At 38.6% G+C, this 27,947-nt stretch overlaps 3 protein-coding genes across 3 annotated transcripts in view; 2 read left to right on the plus strand and 1 right to left on the minus strand.

Annotated features, from left to right (window-relative positions):
- Positions 1-608: 608 nt before the first annotated feature.
- Positions 609-27,639, plus strand: LOC123972243 (excitatory amino acid transporter 1-like). Its single transcript, XM_046051581.1, has 10 exons — positions 609-733; positions 24,366-24,503; positions 24,793-25,000; positions 25,108-25,150; positions 25,246-25,324; positions 25,485-25,659; positions 25,762-25,995; positions 26,094-26,288; positions 26,556-26,690; positions 27,098-27,639. The coding sequence occupies exons 1-10, from the start codon at positions 691-693 to the stop codon at positions 27,204-27,206; spliced, it is 1,359 nt and encodes a 452-aa protein (XP_045907537.1). The 5' UTR covers positions 609-690; the 3' UTR covers positions 27,207-27,639.
- The window catches only part of atcayb (ATCAY kinesin light chain interacting caytaxin b), a 39,429-nt gene continuing 12,156 nt past the window's right edge, over positions 675-27,947 (plus strand). Inside the window, exon 1 of the mRNA XM_046051583.1 lies at positions 675-733. The gene's annotated coding sequence lies outside the window, so the exon portion shown is untranslated. The remainder of the gene's footprint in view (positions 734-27,947) is intronic.
- On the minus strand, positions 4,367-11,951 carry LOC123972245 (retinal homeobox protein Rx2-like). The gene is made up of 3 exons (XM_046051586.1): positions 11,669-11,951; positions 6,548-6,804; positions 4,367-5,994 (listed from the first exon to the last, which is right to left on the minus strand). The coding sequence occupies exons 1-3, from the start codon at positions 11,949-11,951 to the stop codon at positions 5,557-5,559; spliced, it is 978 nt and encodes a 325-aa protein (XP_045907542.1). The 3' UTR covers positions 4,367-5,556.

Below are 27,947 nucleotides of genomic sequence, written 5' to 3' on the forward strand. Positions count from 1 at the left end.
GTTTTTAGTACACGGCCAGGAATGTTATCAGGCCCAGCTGATTTACTCATATTCACTCTCAGCAGGACTCTCCTCACATCTGCTGTGGATACTGATAGTGGCAAGTCTTCTGGAGGTGGAGGAGACTTTACAGCTGACTCCTTGTTGAAGAGATCAAAGTGAGCACAAAAGGTGTTAAGTTCATCTGGTAATGTGGCCTCACACATGATGGGGGAGCTCCTGCTTTTGTAGCCTGTGATGTTTTTGATGGCCTGCCAAGTATCTTTGGTGTTGAGATCTCTCTCCAGTCTCTGCTGATGTCTCCGCTTTCCCTCCTTGATGCCAGCTTTCAGTCTCGCTCTAGCGGTGCTGCAAGCTTCTTTATCACCTGACCGAAAAGCAGCTTTTTTGGCTCTAGATAGAGCCCTCACATGTCCATTCATCCAGGCCTTCTGATTGGGGAATTATTTTATCAGCAGTTACTACATTCGCATGGGTGTGTACCCTGCACCACTGTACAGGTTAAAGTTACAATAATCTGAGAAACTAAATGTGTCACTCAACAGCTGCCACAGCTGGATGGCTTCAAATAGTATGGACAGATGACATCTGCTGAGGACAACTGTCAAGCTGACCACCAACATATTCCTGTTGCCATCCCATGATTCCAACCACCAGACCACTCGGACCTATACTCACACCAGCAGCGAAATGCAGGAAACTCCCATTGGAGAGAGCCACGAGAAGAGTACTAGTGAGTAGTTATCGGGGAAATGTGTGGCACCAAACTCTGATCAGTACTAATTACAGTATAGGTATAATCAAGCTCTTCTTAGTCACTCCTAAGTGAACTCAATTGTGCTTCTGACACGAGATGTGTTCTAATGTGCACAACACAATTCACAGCATGCTTGTTGTGGCTGAGTATTAAAGAGGTCATATTATGCTTTTTGGCTTTTTTCCTCTCCTTTATGGAATTATATATCTTCTTGCAAGTAATAGGTTTGCAAAGTGAAAAATCCCAAAGTCCACCCCAAAGGGAGTTCCCATCTCCCACAGAAAACACTGCTCTCAACTGCCTGAAAACAGCTGGTTTGAAGTCCAACCGTTTTCCTTTCATCCCTGTGACAACACATGGATGAAAGCAAAATGCGCGTCATATAGTGCTCACCAAGCAGCTAGTCCAAAACGCCCTCAAAAGCACTGATGGAAAAACACTGAGCTGCAGCACACACCTCCCTTCCAAACATTAGCAACCCTCCAGGCAGTCATTGGACAGAAAGTTGTTACTGTGATGTAGAGACAGAGCATGAAAGTTACATTTGTTACAAATTAATAACTCACCACTCTGAAACTCTTGCTCCAGTTCATGTTGCTAAGCTGGTAAGGGGAACATATACAGCTGAACTGAAGACGTGTTTAACGGCTTCTCACAACCCGACCTTCTCTGCTTCTGATTGGCTAGTAGTCCTTAACTAGGAACTGCGCATGTGCAACTCATTTAGAGACACGATGTATCACTCCATAGCTAAAACGAAGCCTTTAACACAGGGTGAAAAGAGGTGCTGCAGCAATGTGCAGTAAAAATATGGTGTTTTTTGAAAATTAAACCATGTAAACCAGTTCTGGTAGAACCCCTAAATAAGATTTTGAACCTTAAACTGACCACAGGAGGTGTTCTCCTTTAACTCCTGTCGTTGTTGTTGATAGGGAAACTATTTTGAGTATGACCTTAATATTTTATTGTCAAGTGGAGAAAAACAAATATAACTGCATAAACAGATCATTACAGAAAGTTTGACGTTATAACTGCTAACAATCATTGTTTTTCAGAACTTTACAAAAAAATTTAACGTAACAGCAATGAGACATTACTCAAAATCTATAGCAGTCTCATAGTAGTGACATGTTTGTCCGTTATGGTTACGTTGAGATATGCAGACTGCATGTGAGTGAATGCAAAATTAAGCCATTAACATGTGTGCCGGTGTATGTTATGCACGTGTGTGTAAGGCAAGAGTGGGGTTACTGTTTGAGTGACATGTCCTTTTTCTCAAAGTGAATACTGGGCCAAAGACGAGCAACTGGCGCCAGCCATCAAACCCCCATCCCACCCTCTGAGTGATCCCCAATTATGTCAAGAGGGGAAAATGGTGTCCCTTTGAAAAGTGTTCTTAATCAAACCCAATTAATTCCGCTCCTTTCCCTTATTATTTCCACCATGTACCATGTCCCGCTAGTCAGCCTGTTAACTAGAGCCTGGGCCGAAGAGAAGGTCACGCTTGGCCAAGCAAAATAATATAATAATGTGTGTAATTAATTGCTAGTTCTGAGTACGTCTCTAGCAAATTCTGGGTGATGCGACATTAAGTCTTTCTGACAAAGGTGTGGGACGAGAGGGTTATCACAAAATATAGTATAGTCTTAACACTTCGTCTACATCCTTTCCACTGATTTATTATGCCAAACTGCTGAGGCTTATTAATGAGTAGGTGTGAGCATGAGTATTTAGCAATTGCTTCCTGCAGCACTAAAGAGTAGCAATTAATAGCAGGTGAGTGAGAGAAATAACTTTATTAGCCGCATTATGTTTATCCTGGGCAATTATGTTTATAGTACAGAGATGTTAAGATGGCTACATATGGTTTGGATATCATTTTTCTTATTATGTCCGCAGCCAACTAAACCAACTGTCAAAATGTCCAACACTCAAAGACTAGTATTAATCTTACAGACAAGTCTAAAATAGTTGATAAAGACAGAATTTCTCTCTCCAGTGGCCAAACAACTTCCTTAAGGGTTTGACCAATAGCAGTCCATTAAACATGGCTAAAGCTAGGGTAATATTTTGTGTCCTATTTTAAATTGTATTCTCTAAAAGGGGTCGAGGTTAAAACCTGGACTTAGTTAAAACCAAAGTCATCATCCGTCTATTAATGATGCAGTGCTGCCTAGGCCAGCAGACACTGTAAACTCAGACATCAATTTCACTAAGACTTAAAAATAACAGTACATGTAAAACTATTTCACTACTTTCCCAACTGTTTCTTTTGCTGTCATAACTGCCCCTCTGGTAGCTCATGTGCTGCTCAGGTGCAATGTTATCAAATCAAATATAATAACCACAGAAGAGTGTTTCATTTTCCCTACTTCCCCCTTAGAGAATCTTTGCACACCAATTTTTCTTTGTAATGTACTGAAGCTTGAACAGCTCTCATGAAGCCACTGTTTCATTACCTACCCCAACATCCAAATGTAGTTTACTATAGAAAGAAGCTGTGAAGCATATGACAGAAGCATCTGATTGATGTCCACATAAAAAGAAGTTGTTACAAAAACAGTTTCAGGTTGTCTGCCTACTGAGACACTGTAGTACTCAGATGCAAAATAGATGTCTATACAAACTTCCAAAAATAAATTGGAGCAGCAAAGCCACACAGGCTACTGGAGGGCAATTAGAGCTTGAGCCCTTGTGGCCTCTGCAGCCTAGCAGGCGGGGCCTCCTGACACCCCTGGTTGGGCCTGATGGAGTGGAGCTTCATCTGTCTAACGGCCTGGCAAAGCTCCACAGGCCTCGACGAACACAACAGGCCTCCATCAGGGCAGCTCGCTCTGTCACACCTTACATGGCCTATTGTCCACCAGCGCTCATTAACAGCACTAAGTCATGTTGGTGGCTCACTGCATGTGTAGAAAGAAAAACAAGATTCACAAAGTGCTTCTACAGTGGTGCTACTGTAACTTTATTCTGTGTTTTGCACATAAAAGAAAATAAAATTCATATTCTAAAAACTTGATAGGACTAGAAGTTAGTATACAATGATACTGACAACTCATAAAAATATTTAAAAATAACAAACATCCTCACACACTTATACATGTGTGTTCCAGTAATAAGAAATGTTCTTTTTTATGTCTTTGGCTTTTCAGTCCACTGTTGTCAACAGGGATTATAACAAAATAATAAACAACAAACCCATAAAACTGACAGTGTGGATGCTGCCATTTCTAAAGGCCATGATATACAGATAATGTTTTGAAATTATATAAATGACAACTCTTCCTTACTAATCGGTATGGTGTCTACAGACGACATCCATTACCAGATAAATTTCCCTCAAAGCATTGCCACAGTACCTTTTTAGGTAGGTATTGATAATACTACCTTTATGACACATTATTTGAGAAATAGTGGAAAGCATGGGTAAAATACCTAGCAAGTTCCTGTTCCCTTGATTCTATTACATTCGATGTTGTCGTTCAAGAGAATGATCATTAATGGACATTTTAATGCACACACACCAAATGCACACTTACAGTATTAAACACACCATTATATATATATATATCACCATTACCCTTTGTCTCTGGAAAAATGTCAGTGCAATGTCATTTCCTTCTTTTCTGGTCCAGCAGTTATGTCACACAGTAGGTAAGAGAGGCTGCCAGCATTTATTAACTTTCTCACTCCAAATCCACCTGACTTGAGTGAATATTTTGTCAACAATGCAGTGAGGTGTATCATTTACCAATAGGGATGAAAATTAAGGGAGTGCATAATGAATGTTGTGTTGTACCTGTAAATTAGAAATCGTATAAATGGTGGTTTTATGGGAGGGGCAAAGTTAATCAGGTCTTGAAAAGGGTTTTTCTGGGGCATCTGAGGGCATTCTGTCTATGGCTGACAATCCGGGGTTAATCGCTTTAAAAGCAGTAATTAGGTGTTAAGAGGTATGCTTGTCTGTTTAAATTAGCCTCTGAGCCAGATTATGCTCTGTGACTTCCGATAACCTCCTCCATCAGGGCTCAGTGCTCTCCAAAAGGCCAGTTTAATAATTTTAATTAAAAAACACATAATGCCTATTGACCTAATCAAACATACATTTAAGTGGGTGAGGTGGTTTTGAAATACACATTTATGCCCACTTTCAAAGCAAATTAAACGATTTCTGGAAAGCATTTACACTATCCATAAAAAATTACAAACCAAATGTATTCTTAAACTGTCTAGTTTTGAAGATCGGGATATCAACAAATGCCCTCAAAGCACATTAGTGTTCATTAATCCTTGAAGATATTCTCACTTCAAGGGAACAGGAAAATCAAGAAGACAACCCTCATTTAAGACAGTAAACTTGTATAAATTTGTTCGAATTTCTCATCAAGTAATAAGCCCAAACACAAAACATTGCTACTACTGACCACATGGCTCTACTTGACTGCTCATATAGTATAGTCATGTATATCAGAAATATACTAAATTAATGTTGATACAAAAGTGTTAAACATTCATGCTCCTCGATATTCTTACTCCTACCTTTTGAGCTAAACCAAAAATAAATGACGCCCAGACATTTGGGACAACAACATGGTTCATTCAAAATTAATCACATTTTTAAAGTGATTCTTTTCACAAGAAGTTCATTTTCGGAGTTGCTTAATAGTGTCAGTGAAAAAATAACTGACCCCTTTGGTGTCGTGTACCCACTTCATTGGTACATGAAACAAACAGTGGATAAGCAGTTTGTAAACATTCACTGGAGCAGCTCAAAAATCCGTCCACAGTGCCTCATCGGATCACATGTGCTGCCAGGTTTTATCCATTGACTGAATGTGCTCTTTGGCCTTCATCCTGAGTGCTGCAATGCTGGAACTCCTGTCGTCCTCCATCGGGTATTTATCGTTAAAGCTGGGTGGGCACTGATAGGGAGGGGGCCCCATTGGCTGCATACCTTGGACCATGCCAGGTGGGGTGTTGAGGAAGCTGTGGTTTGGATAGGCAGACTGCAAGCCCTGCGGTGAACCCATGAACCCTGGGATGGTATGCATGGGCGTGGCACTGGAGATGGGCGAGGTCAGCCAGGGATCGAGTGGCATCGGGTTGGCCATTGGCCCCACGCTAGGAGGCATCGGGGGACGATTGAAGGATAGCATGGGGGAATCATGGAGCTTCATGGTGCTAGTGTCAATCTTTTCTTGACGTCTCCATTTGGCCCTCCGGTTCTGGAACCACACCTGGACAAAGATAATTCAAGTAGGATGAGATGGTGCTGTGATGCACTGAGACACAACAGCAAAAGTCGGGAATCAGAAAATAAAATGTTAGACCAATTGTGCTGTGTATTTTTGGATACTACCAATAGGTGTTGCAGGAGTTGCAAAATGTAATTTGGTGCCCACAATAACTCCCATTTAAATAGACTTTCAACATTGATACATCCCTGAAATAACTATGTGTCTGATTCTGTTGCCATTCAGAGCTTGTAGTAAAATAGATTTGGAGGTTGGACCAGTGGTTTTGGAACAGAGGTGTTGTAGGTTAAACTTTGTCATTAAAATGCACCCATGTTTTTTTTTACTGCTGGGTGCTAAAGGAAGGTTGGGAAAACTTGATGATGAAATGATGTATAAATCGTGTGAAATATTAATTATTCAGCATTTTAGGCCTAATAAGGCTTCTGACAAAATATTAACATGATTTACCATAAATTGCAGTTCTCTGTTCATCATGAACTGTGTAACAAATACAGTAGTACACCATTAGGATGTCACATACTGTAGTCCTTACCTGGACTCGCACCTCAGGCAAGTTAACCTTCATTGCCAACTCCTCCCGGCTATAGACATCAGGGTAGTGGGACTTTTCGAAGGCTCGCTCCAGCTCATGAAGCTGATAGGTGGTGAAGGTGGTACGGTTTCTTCTGTGTTTCTTTTTAGTGTGCTCTTCATCTTTAACTGTCTCTGGAGACCCCTCGGCAACATCCACTTCATTCTGCAGGTTGCCCATTTCCTCATCACACTTGTCACCGGAGAAAAGGTCCGATTCTAAAATGAAGGGCAGGATACATATAGTAAATGAGTTAATGTAACATATGCCAACATATGCTTGATACCAGTTGCACATGTTAACATGACAGCAGTCCTTACATCTTGAAAACCTTTATTTGGCTGAGTAGATTAAAGGACTTAAGGACAGAGCAATTTAGAGCTTTAAAAAAAGCAGTTAAGGATCCCGGAGAGGTATGACTACTTTACATTTAAAACAACCAAATTACCAAACCTCATTTTAGAGACAGTCAGTTTTGGGTACCACCACGCCTACAATTTCTAATGTCAAGAGTAATGACATGACATATCAATGAATCTTTGGGAGTTAACACCTAAAAGCTTTGTTTGGTTTTCTAAAACAACTTCGTCTGTGTTCATTCATACTAAATAAATCTAACTTTTTCACATAGATAAAAATACATTTTGAGATAGATAAAGCATTTCTCAAAGTAAAACCTTGTGATTTATTTTATAATTATCTTTGAACTTTTATTTATTCCATGCTTTGCACCATTTGGCTTTACTTACAATCTCTTACCAACAAATATATATATATAGTAATAATACCTTGAAAACCATTAAAGATGAACCTTACATGTTTTTTATGGACTAACTAAGACAAAGTATGTGTGTGACTTCAAAAGTCACTTCAAAAGTCACTTTCAACATATCACCCTGTTTAAACCAGAAATGTAGTTACCATTTCTAGCAATATCTGATTATGCAAACTTTTTTGCATGAACGTGGTTCACATTCCACAGCATTTCCAAAAATTGTATCTCTTAATAATGCATTCATTCTGGAACAAGAATAAAACCTAGAATTTACCTCAGCTTTCTGAATACTAGTTGTAAAATTATCCTTTTTTTATTATTATTTTTTTTCTTTGAGTAAAGAATGCATTATACTTCAATCTATTGTATTTTTTTTCTCATGTCTAGTTTTAAGACAAATATGTTACCAGATGAGGACACTTAACTAATGTGTGATTGTATGTGTGATATATTAACAACTAACTCATCAAAAAGTGAAATCTTAACTCTTCTTGTGATAAAACAGCTTAATGACTGATGCCCTTTATTCAGTTGAGGGCTTGTAAACACCAGGGGTTTGGCAAGTCCAAATGACATCACGTCTTTCACTGAATGTTTCCCTTCAGTAATCCCATAGTAACAGATGCTACCAGTTAAACCTGAGAGTCCCCGCCTCCTCTTATAACAAGGGACTTTAGTTGGCTGAACAGTCATAGTCCAGATTGTGTCTTCCCAGAAATGGATGTAGAGCAAGTGAGCCATGTGTGTGTGATGCACCAAAGCTCATTAATCTTACCAAATCGTTTAAGGCAACATGGTTAACAGATCAATGGCTTGAAATAATCATGGCAAGCAGCAAAAGCTTTGTGTTCAAGGTAGTTAGTGAAATATTTAATGCAGGATTGGTTTAAAGGTGCAATACACCATGAGTAGGGAATGAGTGGGACGATGGCTTTGCCCATCAAAAGTTGCTTCCACTTTCTTCCTGGACAAAAATGTTATTTCAACATCAGCACCATCCCATCTGAATTGTGTTAGTGTTGACATCTAAATTAAACACAAAACTCTGTCAATCACGAGGAAAGTTTCAGAGTTGGTCAGGAACCATTCTTTCAGCATAGGAGTTACTCTATGGCTTTGGAATATAATATAGATCTGTACAAATTACAAAAAAAACAAAACAGAAATGACTCCTTCTCCAACACTAATCTTCTCCAATGTCTATCCATTCGTGCTCCTCCATTGGTCAGACCTGCCATTGGCTTTTGGCTGCTATGGCTACTGTAATGTACCTTTCATATTTTTAGCTATTAAATATTAACAGCAGTTGCACAGTAGGCTAGATTCAGACAGAGGTGATTTATTACATCCTACATGTACTAAAATTGTTGTGTCTCCTTGTTATTAAAAATCTGTACTTTTCAGGCGTGCGCCAGACATGTAAAAAATCTTTTGTGTTGCTTGAGTAACTGCAGACCACATAACAATTATATATGCCAGCCGGAATGGACTTTTCTCACATACAGAAAGCAAGAAGAGCACAGGTTTAACTAATTACATTAATCCTAGCTCTCCTTTCAGATGTGCCGTTAAGCTAGCATGCACAATACCAGAGCCCTGGCACTTAAACACCTGAATGGAATGTAACCGTTGTATTAGTACCGTAATTACAGTGGTGTGTGTTTGCCCCCTTCCTGATTTCTTTTTTTTTTTGGAATGTTTGTCACACTGAAATGTTCGAGATCAAACAAATTGAAATATTAGACAAAGATAACACAAGTAAACACAAAATGTAGTTTTTAAATGAAGGTTATTATTATTAAGGGGTGAAAAATCCAAACATACATGGCAATTTATTAAAAAGTGATTTCCCCTAAATCTAATTGGGCAACCCATAGCAGCAACAACTGCAATCAAGCGTTTGCGATAACTGGAAAATAGTCTTTTTTCAGCGCTGTGGAGCAATTTTGGCCCACTCATCTTTGCAGAATTTTTGTAATTCAGCCACATTTGAGGGTTTGAGCCTTAACTGCTTTTAAAAGGTCATGCCACAACATCTCTAGGCCACTCCAAAGTCTACATTTTGTTTTTCTTAAGCCCCCGACATACTTGCTTTTTAACAATATGTAGGCATAGACAGGCGTAGACAGGCATAGACGACACGAATGGCATTGTCCACATACTTGCCTGCATATTTTGCGTGTATCTGGAGGATTAAACGTGAATCCACTAAGGGGCAGATCAGGGCCGGATCATCCCTTGCCGACACTGGATTATCTTCCTTGACAACCTCTAAATGTACACATTGTACACAAACTAAACATAGCGACACAGGTTATGATTTTAATGAGGCATCATAACGATCTCTGTAAATGCGGACTAGCTCCAGGAGTTTTACTGTAAACATCCTGCAATAAATCTCCTTTTTTAAAGTCTGCTACTGACCGTCTTTTGCGTTTAATGGTGGTTGGCAAGCCAACTGCATACCGCCACCACCTGGGCTGGTGTGTGGAACAGTAGATTGCTGCTGACCTGCCTGTCAGATCGACATACTGCCCCCACGTTCATTTGCTGAATTCCATCTCTCAGACATGTAGTGTTAATTTCTGGAGACGTGCACAACCTACACTCCAAAGGAACAGAGGATGCGTGTGGCAGCCATCTTGCATACGCGAACGCGTGTTAAAAGCAAGTATGTCCAGGCCTTTAAGCCATTCAGAGGTGGACTTGCAGGTGTGTATTGGGTCATTGTCCTGCTGCAGAACCCAAGTGCGCTTCAGCTTGAGGTCACGAACAGATGACCAGACATGGCTGGATTTTTTGGTAGACAGCAGAATTCATGGTTCCATTTACCACAGCAAGTCTTCCGGGTCCTGAAGCAGCAAAACAGCACCAGACCATCACACTACCACCACCATATTTTACTGTTGGTATGATGTTCCTTTTCTGAAATGCTGTGTTACTTTTACGCCACATATAATGGGACACACCATCCAAAAAGTTCAACTTTTGTCTCATCAGTCCACAGAGAATTTCCCCAAAATTCTTGCGGATCATCAAGATGTTTTCTGGCAAAACTGAGATGAGCCTTTATGTCTTTTGCTCAGCAGTGGTTTGTGTCTTAGAACTCTGCCATGCAGGCCATTTTTGCCCAGTCTCTTTCTTATGATGGAGTCATGAACACTGACCTTAACTGATGCAAGTGAAGCCTGCTGTTCTGTGGTGGGTTTTTTTCTGACCTCTTGGATGAGTTGTCACTGCACTCTTTGGGAAATTTTGGTCCGCTTCTGGGAAAGTTCACCACTGTACCGTGTTTTCGCCATTTGTGGATAATGGCTCTCGCTGTGGTTCGCTGGAGTCCCAAAGCTTTAGAAATGGCTTTATAACCTTTTCCAGACATATAAATTTCAATTACTCTGTTTCTCATTTGTTCCTGAATTTCTTTGGATCGCAGAATGATGTCTAGCTTTTGAGGATCTTTTTGTCACTTTTACAGCAGGTCCTATTTAAGTGATTTCTTAATTCTGAACAGGTGTGGCAGTAATCAGGCCTGGGTGTGGCTATAGAAATTGAACTCAGCTTTCCAAAGATGTGATAAACCACAGGTGATTTATGTTTTAAGACAGGGACCAATCACTTTTTCACATAGGGTTGTGTAGGTTTGGATTTTTTTCCCTTAATAATAAAAACCTTTATTTAAAAACATTTGCATTTTGTGTTTACTTGTCTTTGTCTAATATTTCAATTTGTTTGATGATCTGAAACATTTCAGTGTGACGAACATGCCAAAAAATAAGAAATCAGGAAGGGGGCAAACACTTTTTCACACCACTGTACATGTGGTTGTCATAAGTCAGAAGAAAAGCTGAAAAACCTGTAACTGGGAAGTGTGTGAACTGATGTATGAGACATTTAATGTATTTCCATTTGATATTCCTCGTATGTGAGAATGTACCTGGCAAAAAATCCGATTGTGATTCTGATATACAGTAAAGGCGTAGCCATTATAAAAAATGCATTATTTTATTTATTTAAGCATCATATAGATTAAATAACATTTAAAACAAGCAGACCTATAGTCTGTATTTGATAATGTCAGATATTGTATGTAGGTTTTCTCTAACTTTAAAGCAATATAAGTGGACATTTAAAGAAAAAATATGAATTCAGCAGCATAGGACACTGGTGAGTAACATACAATACATACAAACTTGGTACAGCCCTAATTCCACTTGTTAAGACAAAAAATCCCCCTAACTCTTTACAATCTTGAAGAAATGTATTAGATAGTATTTTTGCCTGATAGTTTCTTTTCTGAAAAGACTCACCGTGATAGGAAGAATGTTGGGAGCTGTCACCCAGTTCTGGAAGGTGCCCATAGGGGTCTGATGGGACCTGCTTCTGAAGGTGCTGTGGGTTTTCTACGTTTGTTTTCTGGCTGTCATCATCTCCTACTGAATGGAGTAAAGGGTCTTGGTCTTTAGTGAATCCCAGTATGACATCGATACTGTGGACCCTGCCTCCACTGCTTGACCCAGCACCTTTTGCCATGTCATAGTTGTCCAGGCAGCTATCATCCACTATTCCCAGGGTATCCATTGACAAATGCATCCAAGCCTTTGGAGACACTTTATCTCTTCTTTGTCAGAAAAAAAGCAAACTTCTACAAAATGAGACAAAAAATACCGGTTGTTGTACAGAGCTGTTGTTTTGCTTCACGTGCAATGGAGCAAATTTACTGAATGCGAAGCAGATCAAATTCGCATCTTTGTCTGCAAAAGAATTAGAGAAGAGAAAAGAAGACATGACAGATACAGTGCACTTAGGTTTTTCTTTTCCACTGTTTTTACATGTAAGAGTTGTAGTGGTAATTAGACATGTCAATGTGATATCTGTATTAGCGAGCAAGGTTCCCTTGTTTTTATTATTATTTATTATTTCAACCACAAGAAACTTCACCAAGTTATGTTATGTTCATATAATTTCCATTGGATGGAGAATCATCATCAGAAACAGTCATGTGTCACAAGCAGGCCTTTTAGGGGGTCAATAAAGTAAGATAATGAAATAAATAGTCGGAAGAATTAAGAAGTGAATCAGCCCAAGACACTTGAGAACGTCTTGAGAGGCACCAAAAAGTAAGCTGCACTTGGACAATATTTACATCTATTGAATAAAAATGAGCATTATACAAACCCAAACAGTATGATGCCATTATTGACTGAATGCACAGTTAGGAAGTACATAAAGTAATCTTACCTTCCTTCAGGTTCCTACCACAGGCTACGCTACGCACATGGTGTCTCTGTAGTCCATAAGTAGACAAATGACACTAACAATATCTACTGTAGTCCCTTGTTGCTCCCAGTTAAGTCCTTGAAATCCCCTGCACACAAGTGAGCAAAGGACCTACTGTTGGTGTCCTGTGCAAGAAGCACATGCAATGTCTTTTTCTCCTGACAAAACTCTCCTTAACCACACAAGACACCAAAGCTTGCGGGGGGAATGGTAGTAAAACCAAAGGGGTTTAAGAGGTTTATTAATTGGAATCCTTCCCCTTTAAGAATGACTGACAGTTGTTTTCTGGTCAAGTAATTGCTCCAAATGTGTCCTGCATTCAGACCACAGAGGGAGGCCATTGCTAATGAAGCCTCAACAAAACTGTCTTTCAAAAAATCTATTGTCTGAAAGATAATGGCTCGTACTGAGAGTTTTTGCTAATCCTTTCATTATAGACAATGTAAGGAAGAAAAGACACAGAGATGGACTTTTAACTTGAATTGCTACACTATAAAGACTTATTTCTTTTGGAAAAGCTGGCTTTAATACAGAAATAAAATAAAACAAGGAAGTGAATTACTTGTTCAAAGCAAATTTGATTAAATTTCATTATTTTATGGGGGGGAAATAAAAGGTAATGGTATGATGCTTACCTCTTTAAGACATGTTGTCTAATTATACATCGTTAACTATAAATGATACACAACTAATAAGTTGTCTAATAACAATCAGATGTTTAATTTTTCATGCGCATACCAGGGGACCTACAAAAGGCCAAAAAAGGCAGTGAGGTACAAAGTAATGAGAGAAAATCTTCTATTTAACCTAATATAGTGGAGAAGTAGATTCAAACACGAGCAATTAGTGGACAAGACTAACGTTAAACCCAGTCCTTATCACCCCTTTAAATTTTTTCATTTGAGACTGTGACATACAATCATATTGTTTGTGCCAAATAATGTGTTGAATAAATACATAACAAATAACATGCCTGTTTAACGAATAATCTTGTTGCTCAGCCTCAGTTCACAGTGGAATTGGGTTGGGGGCACCGGGTGCTTTTTATCCTGCAGCCTGCAAGTTTCTCCTTTGCCAGCTGGCACACCCAAAGCGGTGGCAGCTACAGTAGGTGTTGCAGAGATCAATCCCATCCTTAATGAGCCTAAAGACTTCACTAGAGATTTCCTCTGTCCTCTCTCCTCCCATCTGAAGCTATATTTAGGATTTCTATACATGCCAAAGAAAAGATCCTGCATGGAAAAGTGGTGCAGAAAGTATTTTTTCCAACAGTACGTTGTTGAGAAAACAAATGTTTCAGAAATGCAAATTGGGGGGTTTTCCTATGGAGTTAGGTCTCAACTAAGCCACTTCAAGAGCATACTGACTTAGGGTTAGATCCCTGTTATGAAGCTTTGCCTTGTTTGCTCTGTTCATTGTGTTTTTGCAACTGAGCATTGTTTTTGATAATGACCACAAACACAAAAAGTCTAATTTATTAATATTTTGCATATTGCAAGTTCATATTCACGTAATTTTTCTTTATACTAGCAGTCAGTGTAATTTCTGCATAGTGCTAGCATTCCAGGAAATAGCAGTTGGTAAAAGTTGTTCAAAATAGCTTTTGACACATATAAACACCCTAGCAAGGGGCTTCCATCCATGGATACACCATCTTCTAGGAGTCAGGAAGGTACACTTGTCTGCACATTTGGCACATGCCTAAGCAGCTGAGTAATCTTAAATGCTAACCAGTTTAAAGCCATCTGGCAACACTTAGCTGCATGGCCAGTGCTTTCTATGAACAGGTTGGTATTGGTTGTTAGGGTTGTTTTCCAAGAAAGTAGAGAGTGCAAAGCCCATTACTTTTGCCTGTGAGCAATAAACTTTGCCACAAGAAGAATGAAATGTACCTGTTGCAAGTATTTGCTATTAAGTAGGTTACTGTCATGTGGTGACTATAAAGAAACGTCAGGCTTGTGTTGTATTTTCAGCAGCTAAACAAAAGAGCATGCAACAGCTTATTTTCTTTATCCATGTATTCATAAATGAATAAGGCACCATAATTTATGCCATTTTTAAATGACTGGTGGGTTTTTTGGGGGGGGGAGGTTCTACTACGTCAGATATATTGTACCAGGATTTCAAAATATTCTTCTAGCAAGGCAAAACTTGGAAAGGAGCAGTAATTGCCTTAGTAAGCTGATACCATAAGACAGTCAGTGGATTTAGTGGATGATAATTAGCCTCATTAATTAATGATGCACGTGAGAAGGTGCATTCATGAGTCATTCCGTGCATTCAGTTGTCAAAAAATGTACTGTGTGTCTTTGCAATCAGTTTCACGTAACGTAAAGTTGATTGTCAAGCACACTTGCTAAAATCCCTTTTGAAATATAGGCAGTATACCATTAGTTATTGGGGTTAGAACAAGACTTTAAGATAGTCAATGAAAATAAAAAAGACCACTGAACTATCATTACAAAAAGTTTGTAAACCTCAAAAGCAAAGTTATAAATCCACTCTTAACAGGGATCCTGCATTACAAACTAGTGGGCTACTGTGGGCAGAGGGGTCTGATAAAACGATGTTACTGAGTTGCATTGTGGGAAATGTAGGATTCAGAGTTGTTGGAGCTTAACCCATTCTGGGGTCTAAAACACTGGATATCTCAGCCTCTGCTGCTTTGGCTTTGATCATTCTTTTTGAAACCTGTCTCCCAACTTTACTAGCATGTACAATATTTCTGATTACCTTTACTGTCTGGCTCACTTCATCAATGGATAATGTTCACATGAGACTTGCATTATGCTCCTAATGCCACCCAAGTTGTTGGTAAAGGAAATTGATAATCATTTTATCACATTAATATATTAAAGCTGTCCCTCTTTGCTTGTTTTCCCATTATCCTAATTGAGTACAAATTGGTTAAGAGGGTGCAGCATAGCTATCAAGCTTCTTAGTTTTATCAGATGACAGTTTAAGACCCTGAGATCCTATTAGGAAGAAAGCGGCTAATGTTAAAAGGCGCTGTGTCAGCTTACTGGGGGAAAGGGGGATGGTGAGCAGCAGGGGGATGATGGGGAGATGATGGAAAGGGAGGGTAAAATGCTGAGAGGCTGGCCATGTGATCAGCTTGTTCTGAAATGTGAAGGAAAAGCTGACTCTGACATACCAGTCGTAGACGTTTTTGCTTATGATCATTTTGTGTGAGCCACTAAGTAAAATAATCTATTCTAATCTTTTTTTTACTTGAAAATGATTTTAAACCTTTAGTTACAGTCAGAATGACATGATTTAAAGTTCATTTTGTTTAGAGTTTTAAAATAACACATGGCTCTAGAAGTCGATTATTACCAACCAAAACAGGTAATCTAACGTGACTGTCAAGTATGAGAGGGGACAAGAATATAATGGCATATAAAAAAAACATTTACGGAACCAACAAGTGTATTCTGTGAGAATTAAATGGTAAATGTATGATAGAAAAGCATACATTTGCATAAAGTAATAAAAAGAAGTCAAAGAACCACATTACTTCACTTGCAATGTGTGATCAACCTCATCAGACCACAAATGCAGCTGCTGCTATGCTAGGGTAATCACCATCTGATAGGAAGTATGCCCCTGGCTGCCAGTGCGGGAATACATTCCGTGAATGTAGACCTACATTGCTACTTCTTTCGATTTTCAAATTGTTGTAAATTAATAACTCATAATCCCTGCCAAATCAAGGTGCCCATGTAAGGCACGTGGATTGATGGATGAACAGTAAGTTCCTAAATTTGCTTATTTTTAACCCAATATTAGTATTATATTTAAACTGATGCAGACAAAGTTGTTAGGTGAGCATTCAGGTATCTTAACCGTCTCTTCACTCATCCAGATTAGGACCTTCCTTGGATTTATGGTTAATGCTTCCCTTACTTAAGTCAAACCTTTTGAGCTTTTAAACGTAGCTGTTGAGTGAAGTGAATGCCGTCAAAAAAAGCAAGTAAATGAGTTCTAACATTAAAATGTCAGTTCTTGCTGAACAAAAATGATTACCTCGTAAATACACATTGAACATGAATGGTGTGTTTTTGCATGTGACCACAATTTTGAAGGCGTGGATATGATGCGGGTCCAGTATATTTTAATGAATGGCAATCACACTTAGAGTACACTTCTCCTCTGTATTCTGCTTTATTTCAGTCACTGTGGCCTTGGCTTTGGTTTTCAGTGTATCCACATCCATGTTTTAAAATTTATTGAGGATTGAATCAGTTTTCTTTCTCATCTTTGTCCACCATTTTTGCAAGATCCTCTGGCAATTCAACATCATCTCCTGTCATCTGAACTGTAGTGTCTTGAGCACTCTGTGATGTCAGAGTGACAGAGGCAATGCACATTCAATTTTACAGTCGTGTGTGAGACCAAAATGTTTTGTACTGTAACAAATAAATGATATAAATATATACAATATATATACAATATAAAACAAATCAAGAATAATGTCAGGAGAAACCCTAGTATGCACACGTTTGACACCCTTATATGTAGTCTTAGTCTTTATAGTCTGATCAGTCTGGAATAGTGTGCACCTACATTACAAATAGGCCTTTTCTCACTGTAGATAATTACATTGTCAGGGCAGGAAGAGTTCAGGTGTAACGAATAACATTAACAATGACTCAGTTTCATTCCATTATCCTTGAAAGCTATGCCATGACCCAATGTGCACCATACCTGACCCTGGAAATAGCATACTTCAATAAATTACAACCGTTATTAGTTATTAAAATCACTTGTGCTTTTCCTGCTGTGATATGTCAACATTTCGAGCCTTTTTACAAAAATAAAGCATGTATTGAAATGTGATTACATAATAATGAAAGAGCACATGAATGCTGTATTTAAGTAGAAGTACTGTTGATATTGAGTAAGAAAGAAAAAATAGCATGTGTTATCCCAACTGTAACCAATTGTGTATCAATAAGCCCTGCCCCCAATCCCTCTCTTAATTCAGTGATGACATCAAAAGTGATGTGTGAAGCTTTCTCATAGATTTCCCCAAAGAAAATACAAATAGTTAGTAGTTATCCATAACAGCATAACTATGCTAACCTGTGATTCTGCCTCTGCAATAGTAGCTGAATTTGCATGCAGTATTATACTTAATTCTAAAAGTGTTAAAAGTAGAGTTATTGTAGTAGTAGTTATTGAAAGTTATTGGTGCAAAGTCCTTGTCTTGCTTAATCCTGCACACAGTATGCAGTATTTAAGCTAGTCAATGACAGAAACTATAAAACTATAAATTGTGCAGCATAGTCACCATCCATCCATCTTCAACCGCTTATCCTGCGTGCAGGGTCGCAGGGGGGCTGGAGCCTATCCCAGCTGACATTGGGCGAAAGGCAGGGTACACCCTGGACAGGTCGCCAGTCCATCGCAGGGCCACGCATAGACAAACAACCACTCACATTCACACCTAAGGACAATTTTAGAGACACAAATTAACCTAGCCTGCATGTCTTTGGATGGTGGGAGGAGGCTGGAGCACCCGGAGAGAACCCACGCGGACACGGGGAGAACATGCAAACTCCACACAGAAAGGCCGGGGCAACCGGGGTTTGAACCCACGACCTTCTTGCTGTGAGGCGACAGTGCACCACCATGCCGCCTCAGCATAGTCACACAAAATATTATTTAAAATTATTATTTGTGAGGGTGTGTGAATCATAAAAAATGTGACTTAAATATACTTCAAAATACCATTAGTAAACAGTGAGATTTAAAAATATCACCCAATTAATACAAGAGAAATTAAAATATATTAATCTTCAGCTAGTAATTTTATCTCCGTAATCCATGTATTGTATAAATTGTGTGAATATTGTACCTTTCAACGTGTCCCATATCTCTGTGTCCTGTGTCTAAGAAGCCTAAGCCCAAACAATGTGCACTCACATAAGGACAGCGTATTTAAAGGTTAAAGGGTACACAAAGAAGCAGGTGGCTTTGACTAAAGCTTTCCTTAAAGATCAGTGCCTTGTCAGTAGCAGCATTAACATATTATAGTAACGTTGTTAGCAAGGGAAAACAAACCACTCCGGGAATGCCTAATCAGGGCCAATAAGGTCATTCTATGAAACATTATCGTATTGGTCTGATTAACTACTCTCACTGCACAGTTTTGATTTGGTTAAGATATCTGTATACCTGTCCTCCTTTACTGCATATGACCTAGTGTGGATCTGTGAGAATGTTTATTCTCATTCTTCATGCTTGTACTTCATCCTGGTTTTTATATATAAAGATACGAGATACGGGAATGAATACAGATGAGCCTGATGGGCACGCTATGACTATGGAGGAATATAAAAAGAAGCCACAAAACCAGATCACTCAAAACCCAAGTAAATCACCTGGCTTAATGGAGGCACTTCAATTTAGGGTCTGCTTTGTTTAAGTTGACATCTACTACACCAAATATTTTTAAAAATATGTGTAACTCCCACAAATTCAAACATTCATATCTTTAACTTTGACTATGTCTTTGTTTAATCCACATTTGAGTAAGAGTGTGTGAAAACTAGACATTTGTTTTCATTAGTCATGTGTTTAAAACAATATATTTATATCTATATGTATTCATGACATTAGGCTCTACAAACAAAAAATACCTTGGGGTTGCAGAGTAGTGAACAGTAGGGTTTACCTTATCCAAAGCGGAAACTAAACTGTTACGTATTCACCTCAATCCAGATTTACCTGACTGGCCTGGAAAAATTTTACTCGAACGTCATTTGTGTTATCAGCCCACTTCTGTAAGTGGACCTGCTGTAATGGTACTAGAGATAACCTGTGTCTATTCAGATTCTGACCACCTTTTAATAAGATTAGCTCCTAGAGCTGCAGCTTGGCACAGGGCCATGGTCACTTGACGTCTTGGCCAGGTTTGCCCTCCTTCACCTTATTTCTCTTACTAATTTGTCATCTATACACAAAGATCATCTGAGCATTTAGTGTGATAGCGTATTGTGCTTCATCAAAAATGCAAACCAGTATAAATTCCAGCTTCAGTAGAATCACAGAAACTGGAGAAGGCAAACTCACTGACCTAATTTACTAAAACTGCCACAGATCTGGACACAGTCTCTTACGTATATAAAACAAAATGATGACTTGTAGAGTGTACTTGACAGCTTAATCAAGTAATCTGTTATCTTAACAGCCAGTTTAATTTGTTTTTGTAAAGAAATCAAAAAGAATCTGTGAAACTAATGAAATATTAAAGATGCAGACTCTACGCTCTAGCTCAGATGAAGAATATAGCTTGGATAATCTTCAAATAAAATGTTTAAATAAAAACTTTCAATAGTCTTATTAAACACCCTATGGCACTTAAAATCATAGAAATAACTGACATGTCTTATACAGGCTGCCACACTTTCAATTGGAGTCAGTTGAGACTTTAACTTTATTACATTTTAGCTTTTAACTTAATGAAAGATAACTAACACATCAGTCTTACTGTAGATTGTAAGGTGATTAAATAATTATTGTTTTAAAGCACACTGTCTAAGAGACGTGTTTAATAGCGGCATCCTGAAACCTAGCCTTGACGCATTGGTACACATAGTGTCTAATCTGCTTCCCTGGCTAATAGGAGCCCTAAGGAAATAAACATTCACCTAAAGCTACCTAATAAGCCATGCTCTCATCCGTTGATGTCACACACGCTTTACACGTAGCAACACAGGCAAGCAATGAACTTGATTGCCTGCCAAATTCACACCCCATAAAACAAATGTTACTGGTATCTGATTAGCTATACCAATAACACACAACATATATTAGATTATGTAAGACAAGGAAAATTCATGTTATTTTATCAATCCCAGTACTGTCCACTAAATTGACTCTTAAATACTGAGGATACTTAATTTATTGTGATTTGTGGCAAATAAACCCCATCTGGAAGGGTTTGCTAAAGGGGATAAGTTTCATCTTGTAATCTTGTGGCACGGTGTAAAACATATTACTGTGATGGACGGATGGAAATCATACATATAAACTTCCACCCACTGTAACAAATGTTACATACAAATGTTACTGTATCATATTGAAATGTGTGTCTAACCCAACCTGTCTAAATGAATCTTTCTTCCATTTCAACTGGCTACACCAGCTTAGCAGGTGGTAATTTAAAAAGACCAATCTTTTCTCCTCCTACTTGCTATGTATACCATAATTGCAGTTTTGGGTCCACACTGAAAGCTGTAAATTTCTGTCCAGATATCAAATGTAATTAGATATTAGAAAAAATCTAATAATGGGATGATATTAGTACAACATATTTACAATTACATAAGAATAATATAGTAAGATTAGGATCTTGTTTTAACAATATTAATGGGGTAATATCAGTATATTAACTTTATAATCTCACCAGGAAGCCATTGATGACTCACACTCAGTTACTACCAGCCAAGGTTGTGCAGTCACAACTGTCACAGCATTTTGCATGTACCTTTTATTTAACCTAAATGCCAAAAATAATAATTGTTACTTGTTAAGTGTGAGTTTTTGTGTAAAAAATGCTGAATCTGGGCTGGAAAATATTTTTCTCTAAATTCAAAACTTTGTAGTTACATGACATCTTAGAAACATAAAGGGGGGCTTTTGTGTAATAACCATAATTCATAGCTGGAAAATTTATACCTACCTGTTTCTTCCTTCTGTAACTGCTACCAGCATGGTCCACATTGCAGTTGCACCCTATGTCATTGGGTGTATTTGGACCACTTCAAATGTGGATGTTTAGAGTAAAAAGATTGCTGTATACCAATGCTGTGTCATTCCTTCACTGTTATATAAGTTGTGAGGCTATTTGTTTAGTTTATGTCTGTTGACATCTGTGGCTCTGACACAAACATAAAGTGGGAGCCTACTTTAAGTAATGCTAATCACACATGCTAATCCCTGCTTAATGGATATGTAGGTCATATTTTCTCTTTACTGCCACTTTCCACTCTATTCAACAATTCAGAATGAAGAAATCTTACATTAATTATGCTCACTTTGTCCATAAAATGCAGCGCAGGGTTATTAGTGTTGTGCTCAGTGCTTCCAGGGACAAACATTGAAACATATAAGCATTTTAATATGTTAGTTAAGACCCCTGGTATGTGTGCATAATTTGTCCAACACATGAAGCACACATTGATGAACAATTTTTAAGCCGTATATCTTGATAACAATCTCCACTTACTCACGTTTCTTCCACCACCTGCTTCTGGTACTCTCCAAACTCCTCCATGGACACACTTTTGGACTGGGTTTCCTTTCCTCCTTCTTCTACTGCTTTACTGACGTCTTCATCACCTCCTGCAGAAAACCTCTTTAACTTACTACCAAACATTTCATTCATGAGGAACGCCATGGCTCAGTTCAAATAGATGTTATTCATTCCTTCAAGAAAGGGGAAAGTGAAGCCGAGGGCTAGTAGAGAAGTTTAATGCTAAATCCATTCTTATTAACAACAACAAATTATTAACAAGAGCTGCTTGCTATTCAAACTTCCCAATATGAAACCTTGGCTATTGTGTGTCAAGATGATTAGACTGTATCAATAACTTGTGGCTGGAGTAAAACCGCTAAAGAGCTTAGCTTACAAATGAAAGCCTACAGACAATGGAGAGTCTTTACCTTGTCAACAAGATGCAGCAGAACAGACCCTCTGGGTGTATGTCACTGTTGTCTGCTCACTAGCCAGCACTAATGACCATTAATGTGGTAAAGCAAAAAGTACAAATAAATCCCATAAAGCAATAATAGCAGACAGATACAAATGTTGAAACATTTGTTACTACAAGATTATAACAAATTTCTTAACTAGAGTTAGTTACAGTTTGTGCAAGGAGATATAAATATTCAGTTATTCTAATATGCATAAACAGTGGTTCAAAATAGTCATACATTCTGACGTCATGTATAGAAATATAGTGAAAATAAACAATTCACCTTTTTGCTGAACCCCCTTCACTTTGAGAACCACTGTACTAAGACGCTGTTAGGTGAGTAATGAAACAACATAGGAAGCAAAACGAGACCCTGACAGCAAACGCAGACGTCATAGACATTAGATGATGTACGCCTCAGCATAATCCTTTACAGTCACACATGAATCACAGTTCACACTAAAGGATATTTTGTGGATTATTGGCATGTCTTGGTGGGAGAAGCTGTAAGATACTTACAAGGTTTCTATACCTTACTTCATATACTCTAACCTCTATACCTTACACAGAACTAATGAGACTCTGGACATTAAGCCCGTAGGACCAAAGATCACAGATCAAGGTTTGTTTAAATTATTCTCTAGTTTTGTGGACTTATAATAACTTTTTTTATAATAACAATTCCAGAACAGATATCTTCAGACACAAACACACATCTTTTGCCAAATAAACTTTCTATCATGCTATTCCCTTTCCTCAAATATCCATCTGAGATCTATCAGAAGTAGCATGTTTAGCCATAGTTTTGTAAATCAATAAATGTATGCAACACACTGAGCAAATAGCAAAGACATGGGTTGTGCAGCACGAGTGGTTTGAGAGCTTAATATGAACTTTTTGATTGTTAGTTTGTTTCATCAACTAAGATGGTGAACATGCTATCAACATTAATTCCTGCTTTAAATCAGCATGTTATCATTGTCACTGTGAGTATGTTAGCATGCACAGCCTCTCAGTGCCAGTAGAATGGATGCAGAGCTGACGTATCAATTTGATTTAATTATTTAATCTTAAAATAGCAGTTCTGGAAATCCATAGCAAAGTAACCAAGAGCAAAAGACTATGCCTGAACAAGTAATGGTTTTGTTTGAGCATGTACAACATAAAGAATCGTTGTAAGTTAAAGCTGTAGTCAAGTCATTGCGTTAGAAAACTTGTCAGTCTGCCAAGAGGAAACTACAACAACTATAACTGGACTTTCCTACCTATTAACCATGCTGTCTTTACTGTGGTGACTGGACTTGTGTGAAGACTGCTCAAGGAATAACATTTTAAAGGTGATCTTTTTTCCATCAGTATCACTAGACTGAGGAGAATGTGAGCATTATTTTTAATTCACTTATAATGCTTGCTTGTTACTTGCATAGAGAGATTTTTATGTTATAGGTTCATTTTCATATTATTAAGCTGCTTTCATGTTGTGTATTCTAGCTTTTATGTCGTTTGACAGCCTTTGTAAACTCTAGCAAGATTAATATCTTAATAGTCTTTGTCATCCTGTTAACGTTATCTCTTTTTCTGCATTCTGTATTACTTGTAAGGACTAAATATGAAAGAGATGGTGCCAAACCCTAATGAGTTAGCGTTGGACTCAGTAGAGGTTACAGAACCCCAAGAAACCCAAACATACTACAGATGTAATAAGCCCTCAGGTTGTGTGTCTTCATCCCAGATTGGATCGAATGTTATCACTTTTCTCAAGAGAAATGCTTTTGTTGTTGTCACAATGACTGCTGTTGCGTTAGGTAAGTACTTTGTTCTCACATAAAGCCTGAAGTTTTTCTTTTAATCTACCAAACCGTGTGAAGACAAATTGCAACCTGCTGCTTGCTTGCTTTGTGTTAATATGTTACTTCTCCTGCACTGCTCTTTGTATTGGCTCTTCTTTCTTTGGTAATTTGAACTCACCCTTTGATACTGTAGACACACTGACCCCCTAACTTTTTGTTTACGTTTCTCTGAGGTATTGGCTTGGGTTTTGCTCTGCGACACATTAATATGTCAGCCAGAGATAGACAATATTTAACCTTTCCTGGAGAGATGATGATGAGAATCCTGCAGATGTTGGTTCTTCCTCTCATCATTTCCAGTCTGATTACAGGTTAGACCTTCTTTTTCAGGTACTATTTTTAATCAATAAAAAAACTAAATGGTTTGGGTTTGACCCACATTACACATGGTAATAGCTTCCTGAAAAAATCACCAGAATAGATAAACACAATTCTGGTGTAAGTGTTGTTAAGCCTTAAGACTAATAAAGGTGGAGCATGGTCTGTGTGTAGAGCTGAGGCTCACAAACTTGAGTCTGAGATGTCCTACAATTGCCATTTATAAAGCATAAACTCTACTCTATTTACTTTGATTATTACAGCCACATCTTTTTGTTTCAGGAATGTCATCTGTGGAGAAGAGGGCTTATGGGAAAATTGGACTAAGGGCCTTCACTTATTACATGATCACTACACTTATTGCTGCGTTCACTGGCATTGCCCTTGCCCTTTTTATCCAACCAGGAAAATCATCCGGGACTGTCTCAGTGTCCTCTGGTGGTAATGCAGAGGCTGTGCAGACTGTGGATTCCTTTCTAGATCTAATCAGGTGTGGATCAAAATCTTCCTATGAAACTGAACAATGTGTAAATTACAGGCAACATTTAATGATATAGTCCGCAGCGAAAGCCCTAATTTGGTGTTTTTGATTTATAGAAATATGATTCCCTCAAATCTAGTGGAAGCGTGTTTCAGAAAGGTGAGATGTGCAATGGCTTTGAATTGTTTTTATATTTATACTGTCACTGTTTCATACTTATCAATGATTAACATTTGCTTATACTTTTTATCTAGTATAAAACAATTTATTCCGGGAGTGTTTCTACAGGAAAGACTTGTGGTGTCAACAATGTGACTGAGACCAGCGAAAACAGTGAGATTCCTTTATTTTTGTCCCTGTAATTGTAACCAAATGTTTGGCAAACTCAGTGTCCCTTATGTTGCATTAAAATGTCCTCTGTCTGATCTTCATTATTGTTGTTACATGGTCACTACACCACCTACTCTTAACGACATTCCTGGGACACCTGTAGATCACAGAGTACCAGTACCAAGCACCTCAAATGGAGTCAATATATTGGGTCTGTTGGTCTTCTCTGTTGCCTTTGGCCTCATCTTGGGCAGTATGGATACTGAGGGAAAACCTCTAAAGGATTTCTTTGACTGCCTGAATAAAGCCATTATGCAGCTGGTCAACATGGTCATCTGGTATGCACAGGGGGATATCATGAAGATGAACTGGCTGACTCCCTCAACACTGAGCCTCTCTCATTGCCTGCTCCTCTGCTGTGTCTCACCTCTATATCACAGGTATTGTCCAGTGGGAATCCTCTTCCTGCTGGCAGGACAGATTGTGAAGATGACAGACACTGGAAAGATAGGTCGCGAAGTTGCCATGTATACTCTCACTGTGATCACTGGCCTGCTAATCCACAGTCTCTTGACTCTGCCCCTCATCTATTTAATGGTCACACGTAAGAATCCCTTTAGGTTTATGGGCGGTCTACTCCAGGCTCTCACCACCGCCTTTGGGACTTCATCCAGGTGAGCCAGAGTCTTGATATTGAACATATCACATTGCATACGCATGAACAATCATGCAATTTCAGCTTCCTACACATGCTATATGGGATTTTTCACAGCTCTGCAACCCTACCTGTTACCTTAAACTGTATGGAGGAAAATCACAACATGGACAAACAAGTGACCCGCTTCATGCTCCCTGTTGGGGCCACAATGAACATGGATGGTGCAGCGCTCTATGAAGCTGTGGCTGCTTTATTCATTGCCCAGGTTAATAATATGGAGTTTAACCTGGGTCAAGTCATTGTCCTCAGGTATGCTCAAAACACATATGAAATACTGTATGTTCCCATCAGTTCTGTAAGTTGTAGAAATTCATGTCTTGAGAAGCACGGACTGGTATAATATTTTTATTATTAGCTCATTTCCATGAGTTACTGAAGACTTAGCAGATGAAGAGATAAAAAAGTACATCCTTTACACTGCACTAGTTCCCATAGAGTTGAGTGGGTTTCTTCTCAATGCATAAACAAAAATGCAAACTGTCACACCACATAACCAATACTATTTCTCCTGTTTAGTTTGATTGTCACAGCTGCGAGTACTGGTGCGGCCGGCATCCCACAGGCTGGCATGGTTTCTATGGTGATTGTGTTGTCATCAGCTGGGCTGCCCACTGAAGACATCTCACTGCTCATGATTGTTGATTGGATTCTGTAAGTGCGGGTGCAACCAATATCAGTTCAGACATATCAGACATTTTCATAATTTGATCAATGAATCATTTCTTCAAAGTGCAGTTTGAGGGTTTACAGTCAGTGTTAGGGGTAGGATTGGGTATAGACATGAACTTCGACGTTAGAGTTAGAGGTTAGTAAATACCTTACGTCAGTGAGCATCTTTACAAGTGGAAAAAACAACAGTATTGAAGTGTAGAAGCTGCATATTTGATCTAATCCAGTGAATAATGTTATTGATTTCACCAGTAACATGGTTAACCTTTGCCCTAAAAGTATCCTGTAATTCACATTTTGAAATCATCCTACACTTGTGTGTAATTGTGATGTAAGTCATGCTCAGATTCCTACTCTAACCTCAGATCTTCTTGTATGTTTGCTGATAGGGATCGTCTAAGGACTGCCACCAATGTGCTGGGTGACTGTATCGGTGTGGGTGTAGTGCAGCATCTGTCCAGACATGAACTACAGAGTGTTCAGTTCCGAGCTTCATGAGGCTTGATAGCATCCCTTTCCAGTGGCCAAGACTCATGTGATATGTTATTGTTGAACTACACCAAAATTGTTAATTAATGAGATTAATTTTACTAGCCAGTATACAGTTGTAGCAGTTGTAGTTCATACTTATTTAGCTTACAATATAGACAGTTATCCCCAGGAACATGTTCTGGCTAATCAAAACAGTGAAAAAACTCTGTGACTTGCAATTGTTTTTGGAACAGAGGTTAGGAGTGGGGATTAACTGCCCCCGCTCCTGCTGGTGGAGTGATACATTTTGGAGACATAACCTTCAGTACTTGAGGAGCAGGAGGAGTTAACAGCACACTTTCTGCAGTGTTGCAGTTTAATCTCGAATTGTTATAGGCTGACAGTATTTGTAAATAGAATAAACATAATATTAATTAAAATAACCAATGTTTTGCATGTATACTGTAACCAATGTTTTCTTGGGTTTGTTGTTTTTTGTTGATTTTCTTCCCATAATGCTTACGTGTCATAATCAAACTTTTGGGTGCCATTATTCCCCTGTGACAAAATTCTTATAATTCATGTTTACTCTCTGGAGGTACCATACAGTATGCTTCATAGATTGTGGTAAATGAGATGTGTGGCAGGCTTGTTTTTTTATAGAGAGAGAATTTGTCCTTGTGGCGTTGCAGATGGTCTTTCATAGGGAAGACACTTCCACCATCTGGTGGCGGGAAGTTCAAAAAAAATATCTCCGTGACCCAGTTG

This window comes from Micropterus dolomieu, linkage group LG06 (genome assembly GCF_021292245.1).
Source record: "Micropterus dolomieu isolate WLL.071019.BEF.003 ecotype Adirondacks linkage group LG06, ASM2129224v1, whole genome shotgun sequence".
In the NCBI taxonomy this organism is placed as follows: Eukaryota; Metazoa; Chordata; class Actinopteri; order Centrarchiformes; family Centrarchidae; genus Micropterus; species Micropterus dolomieu.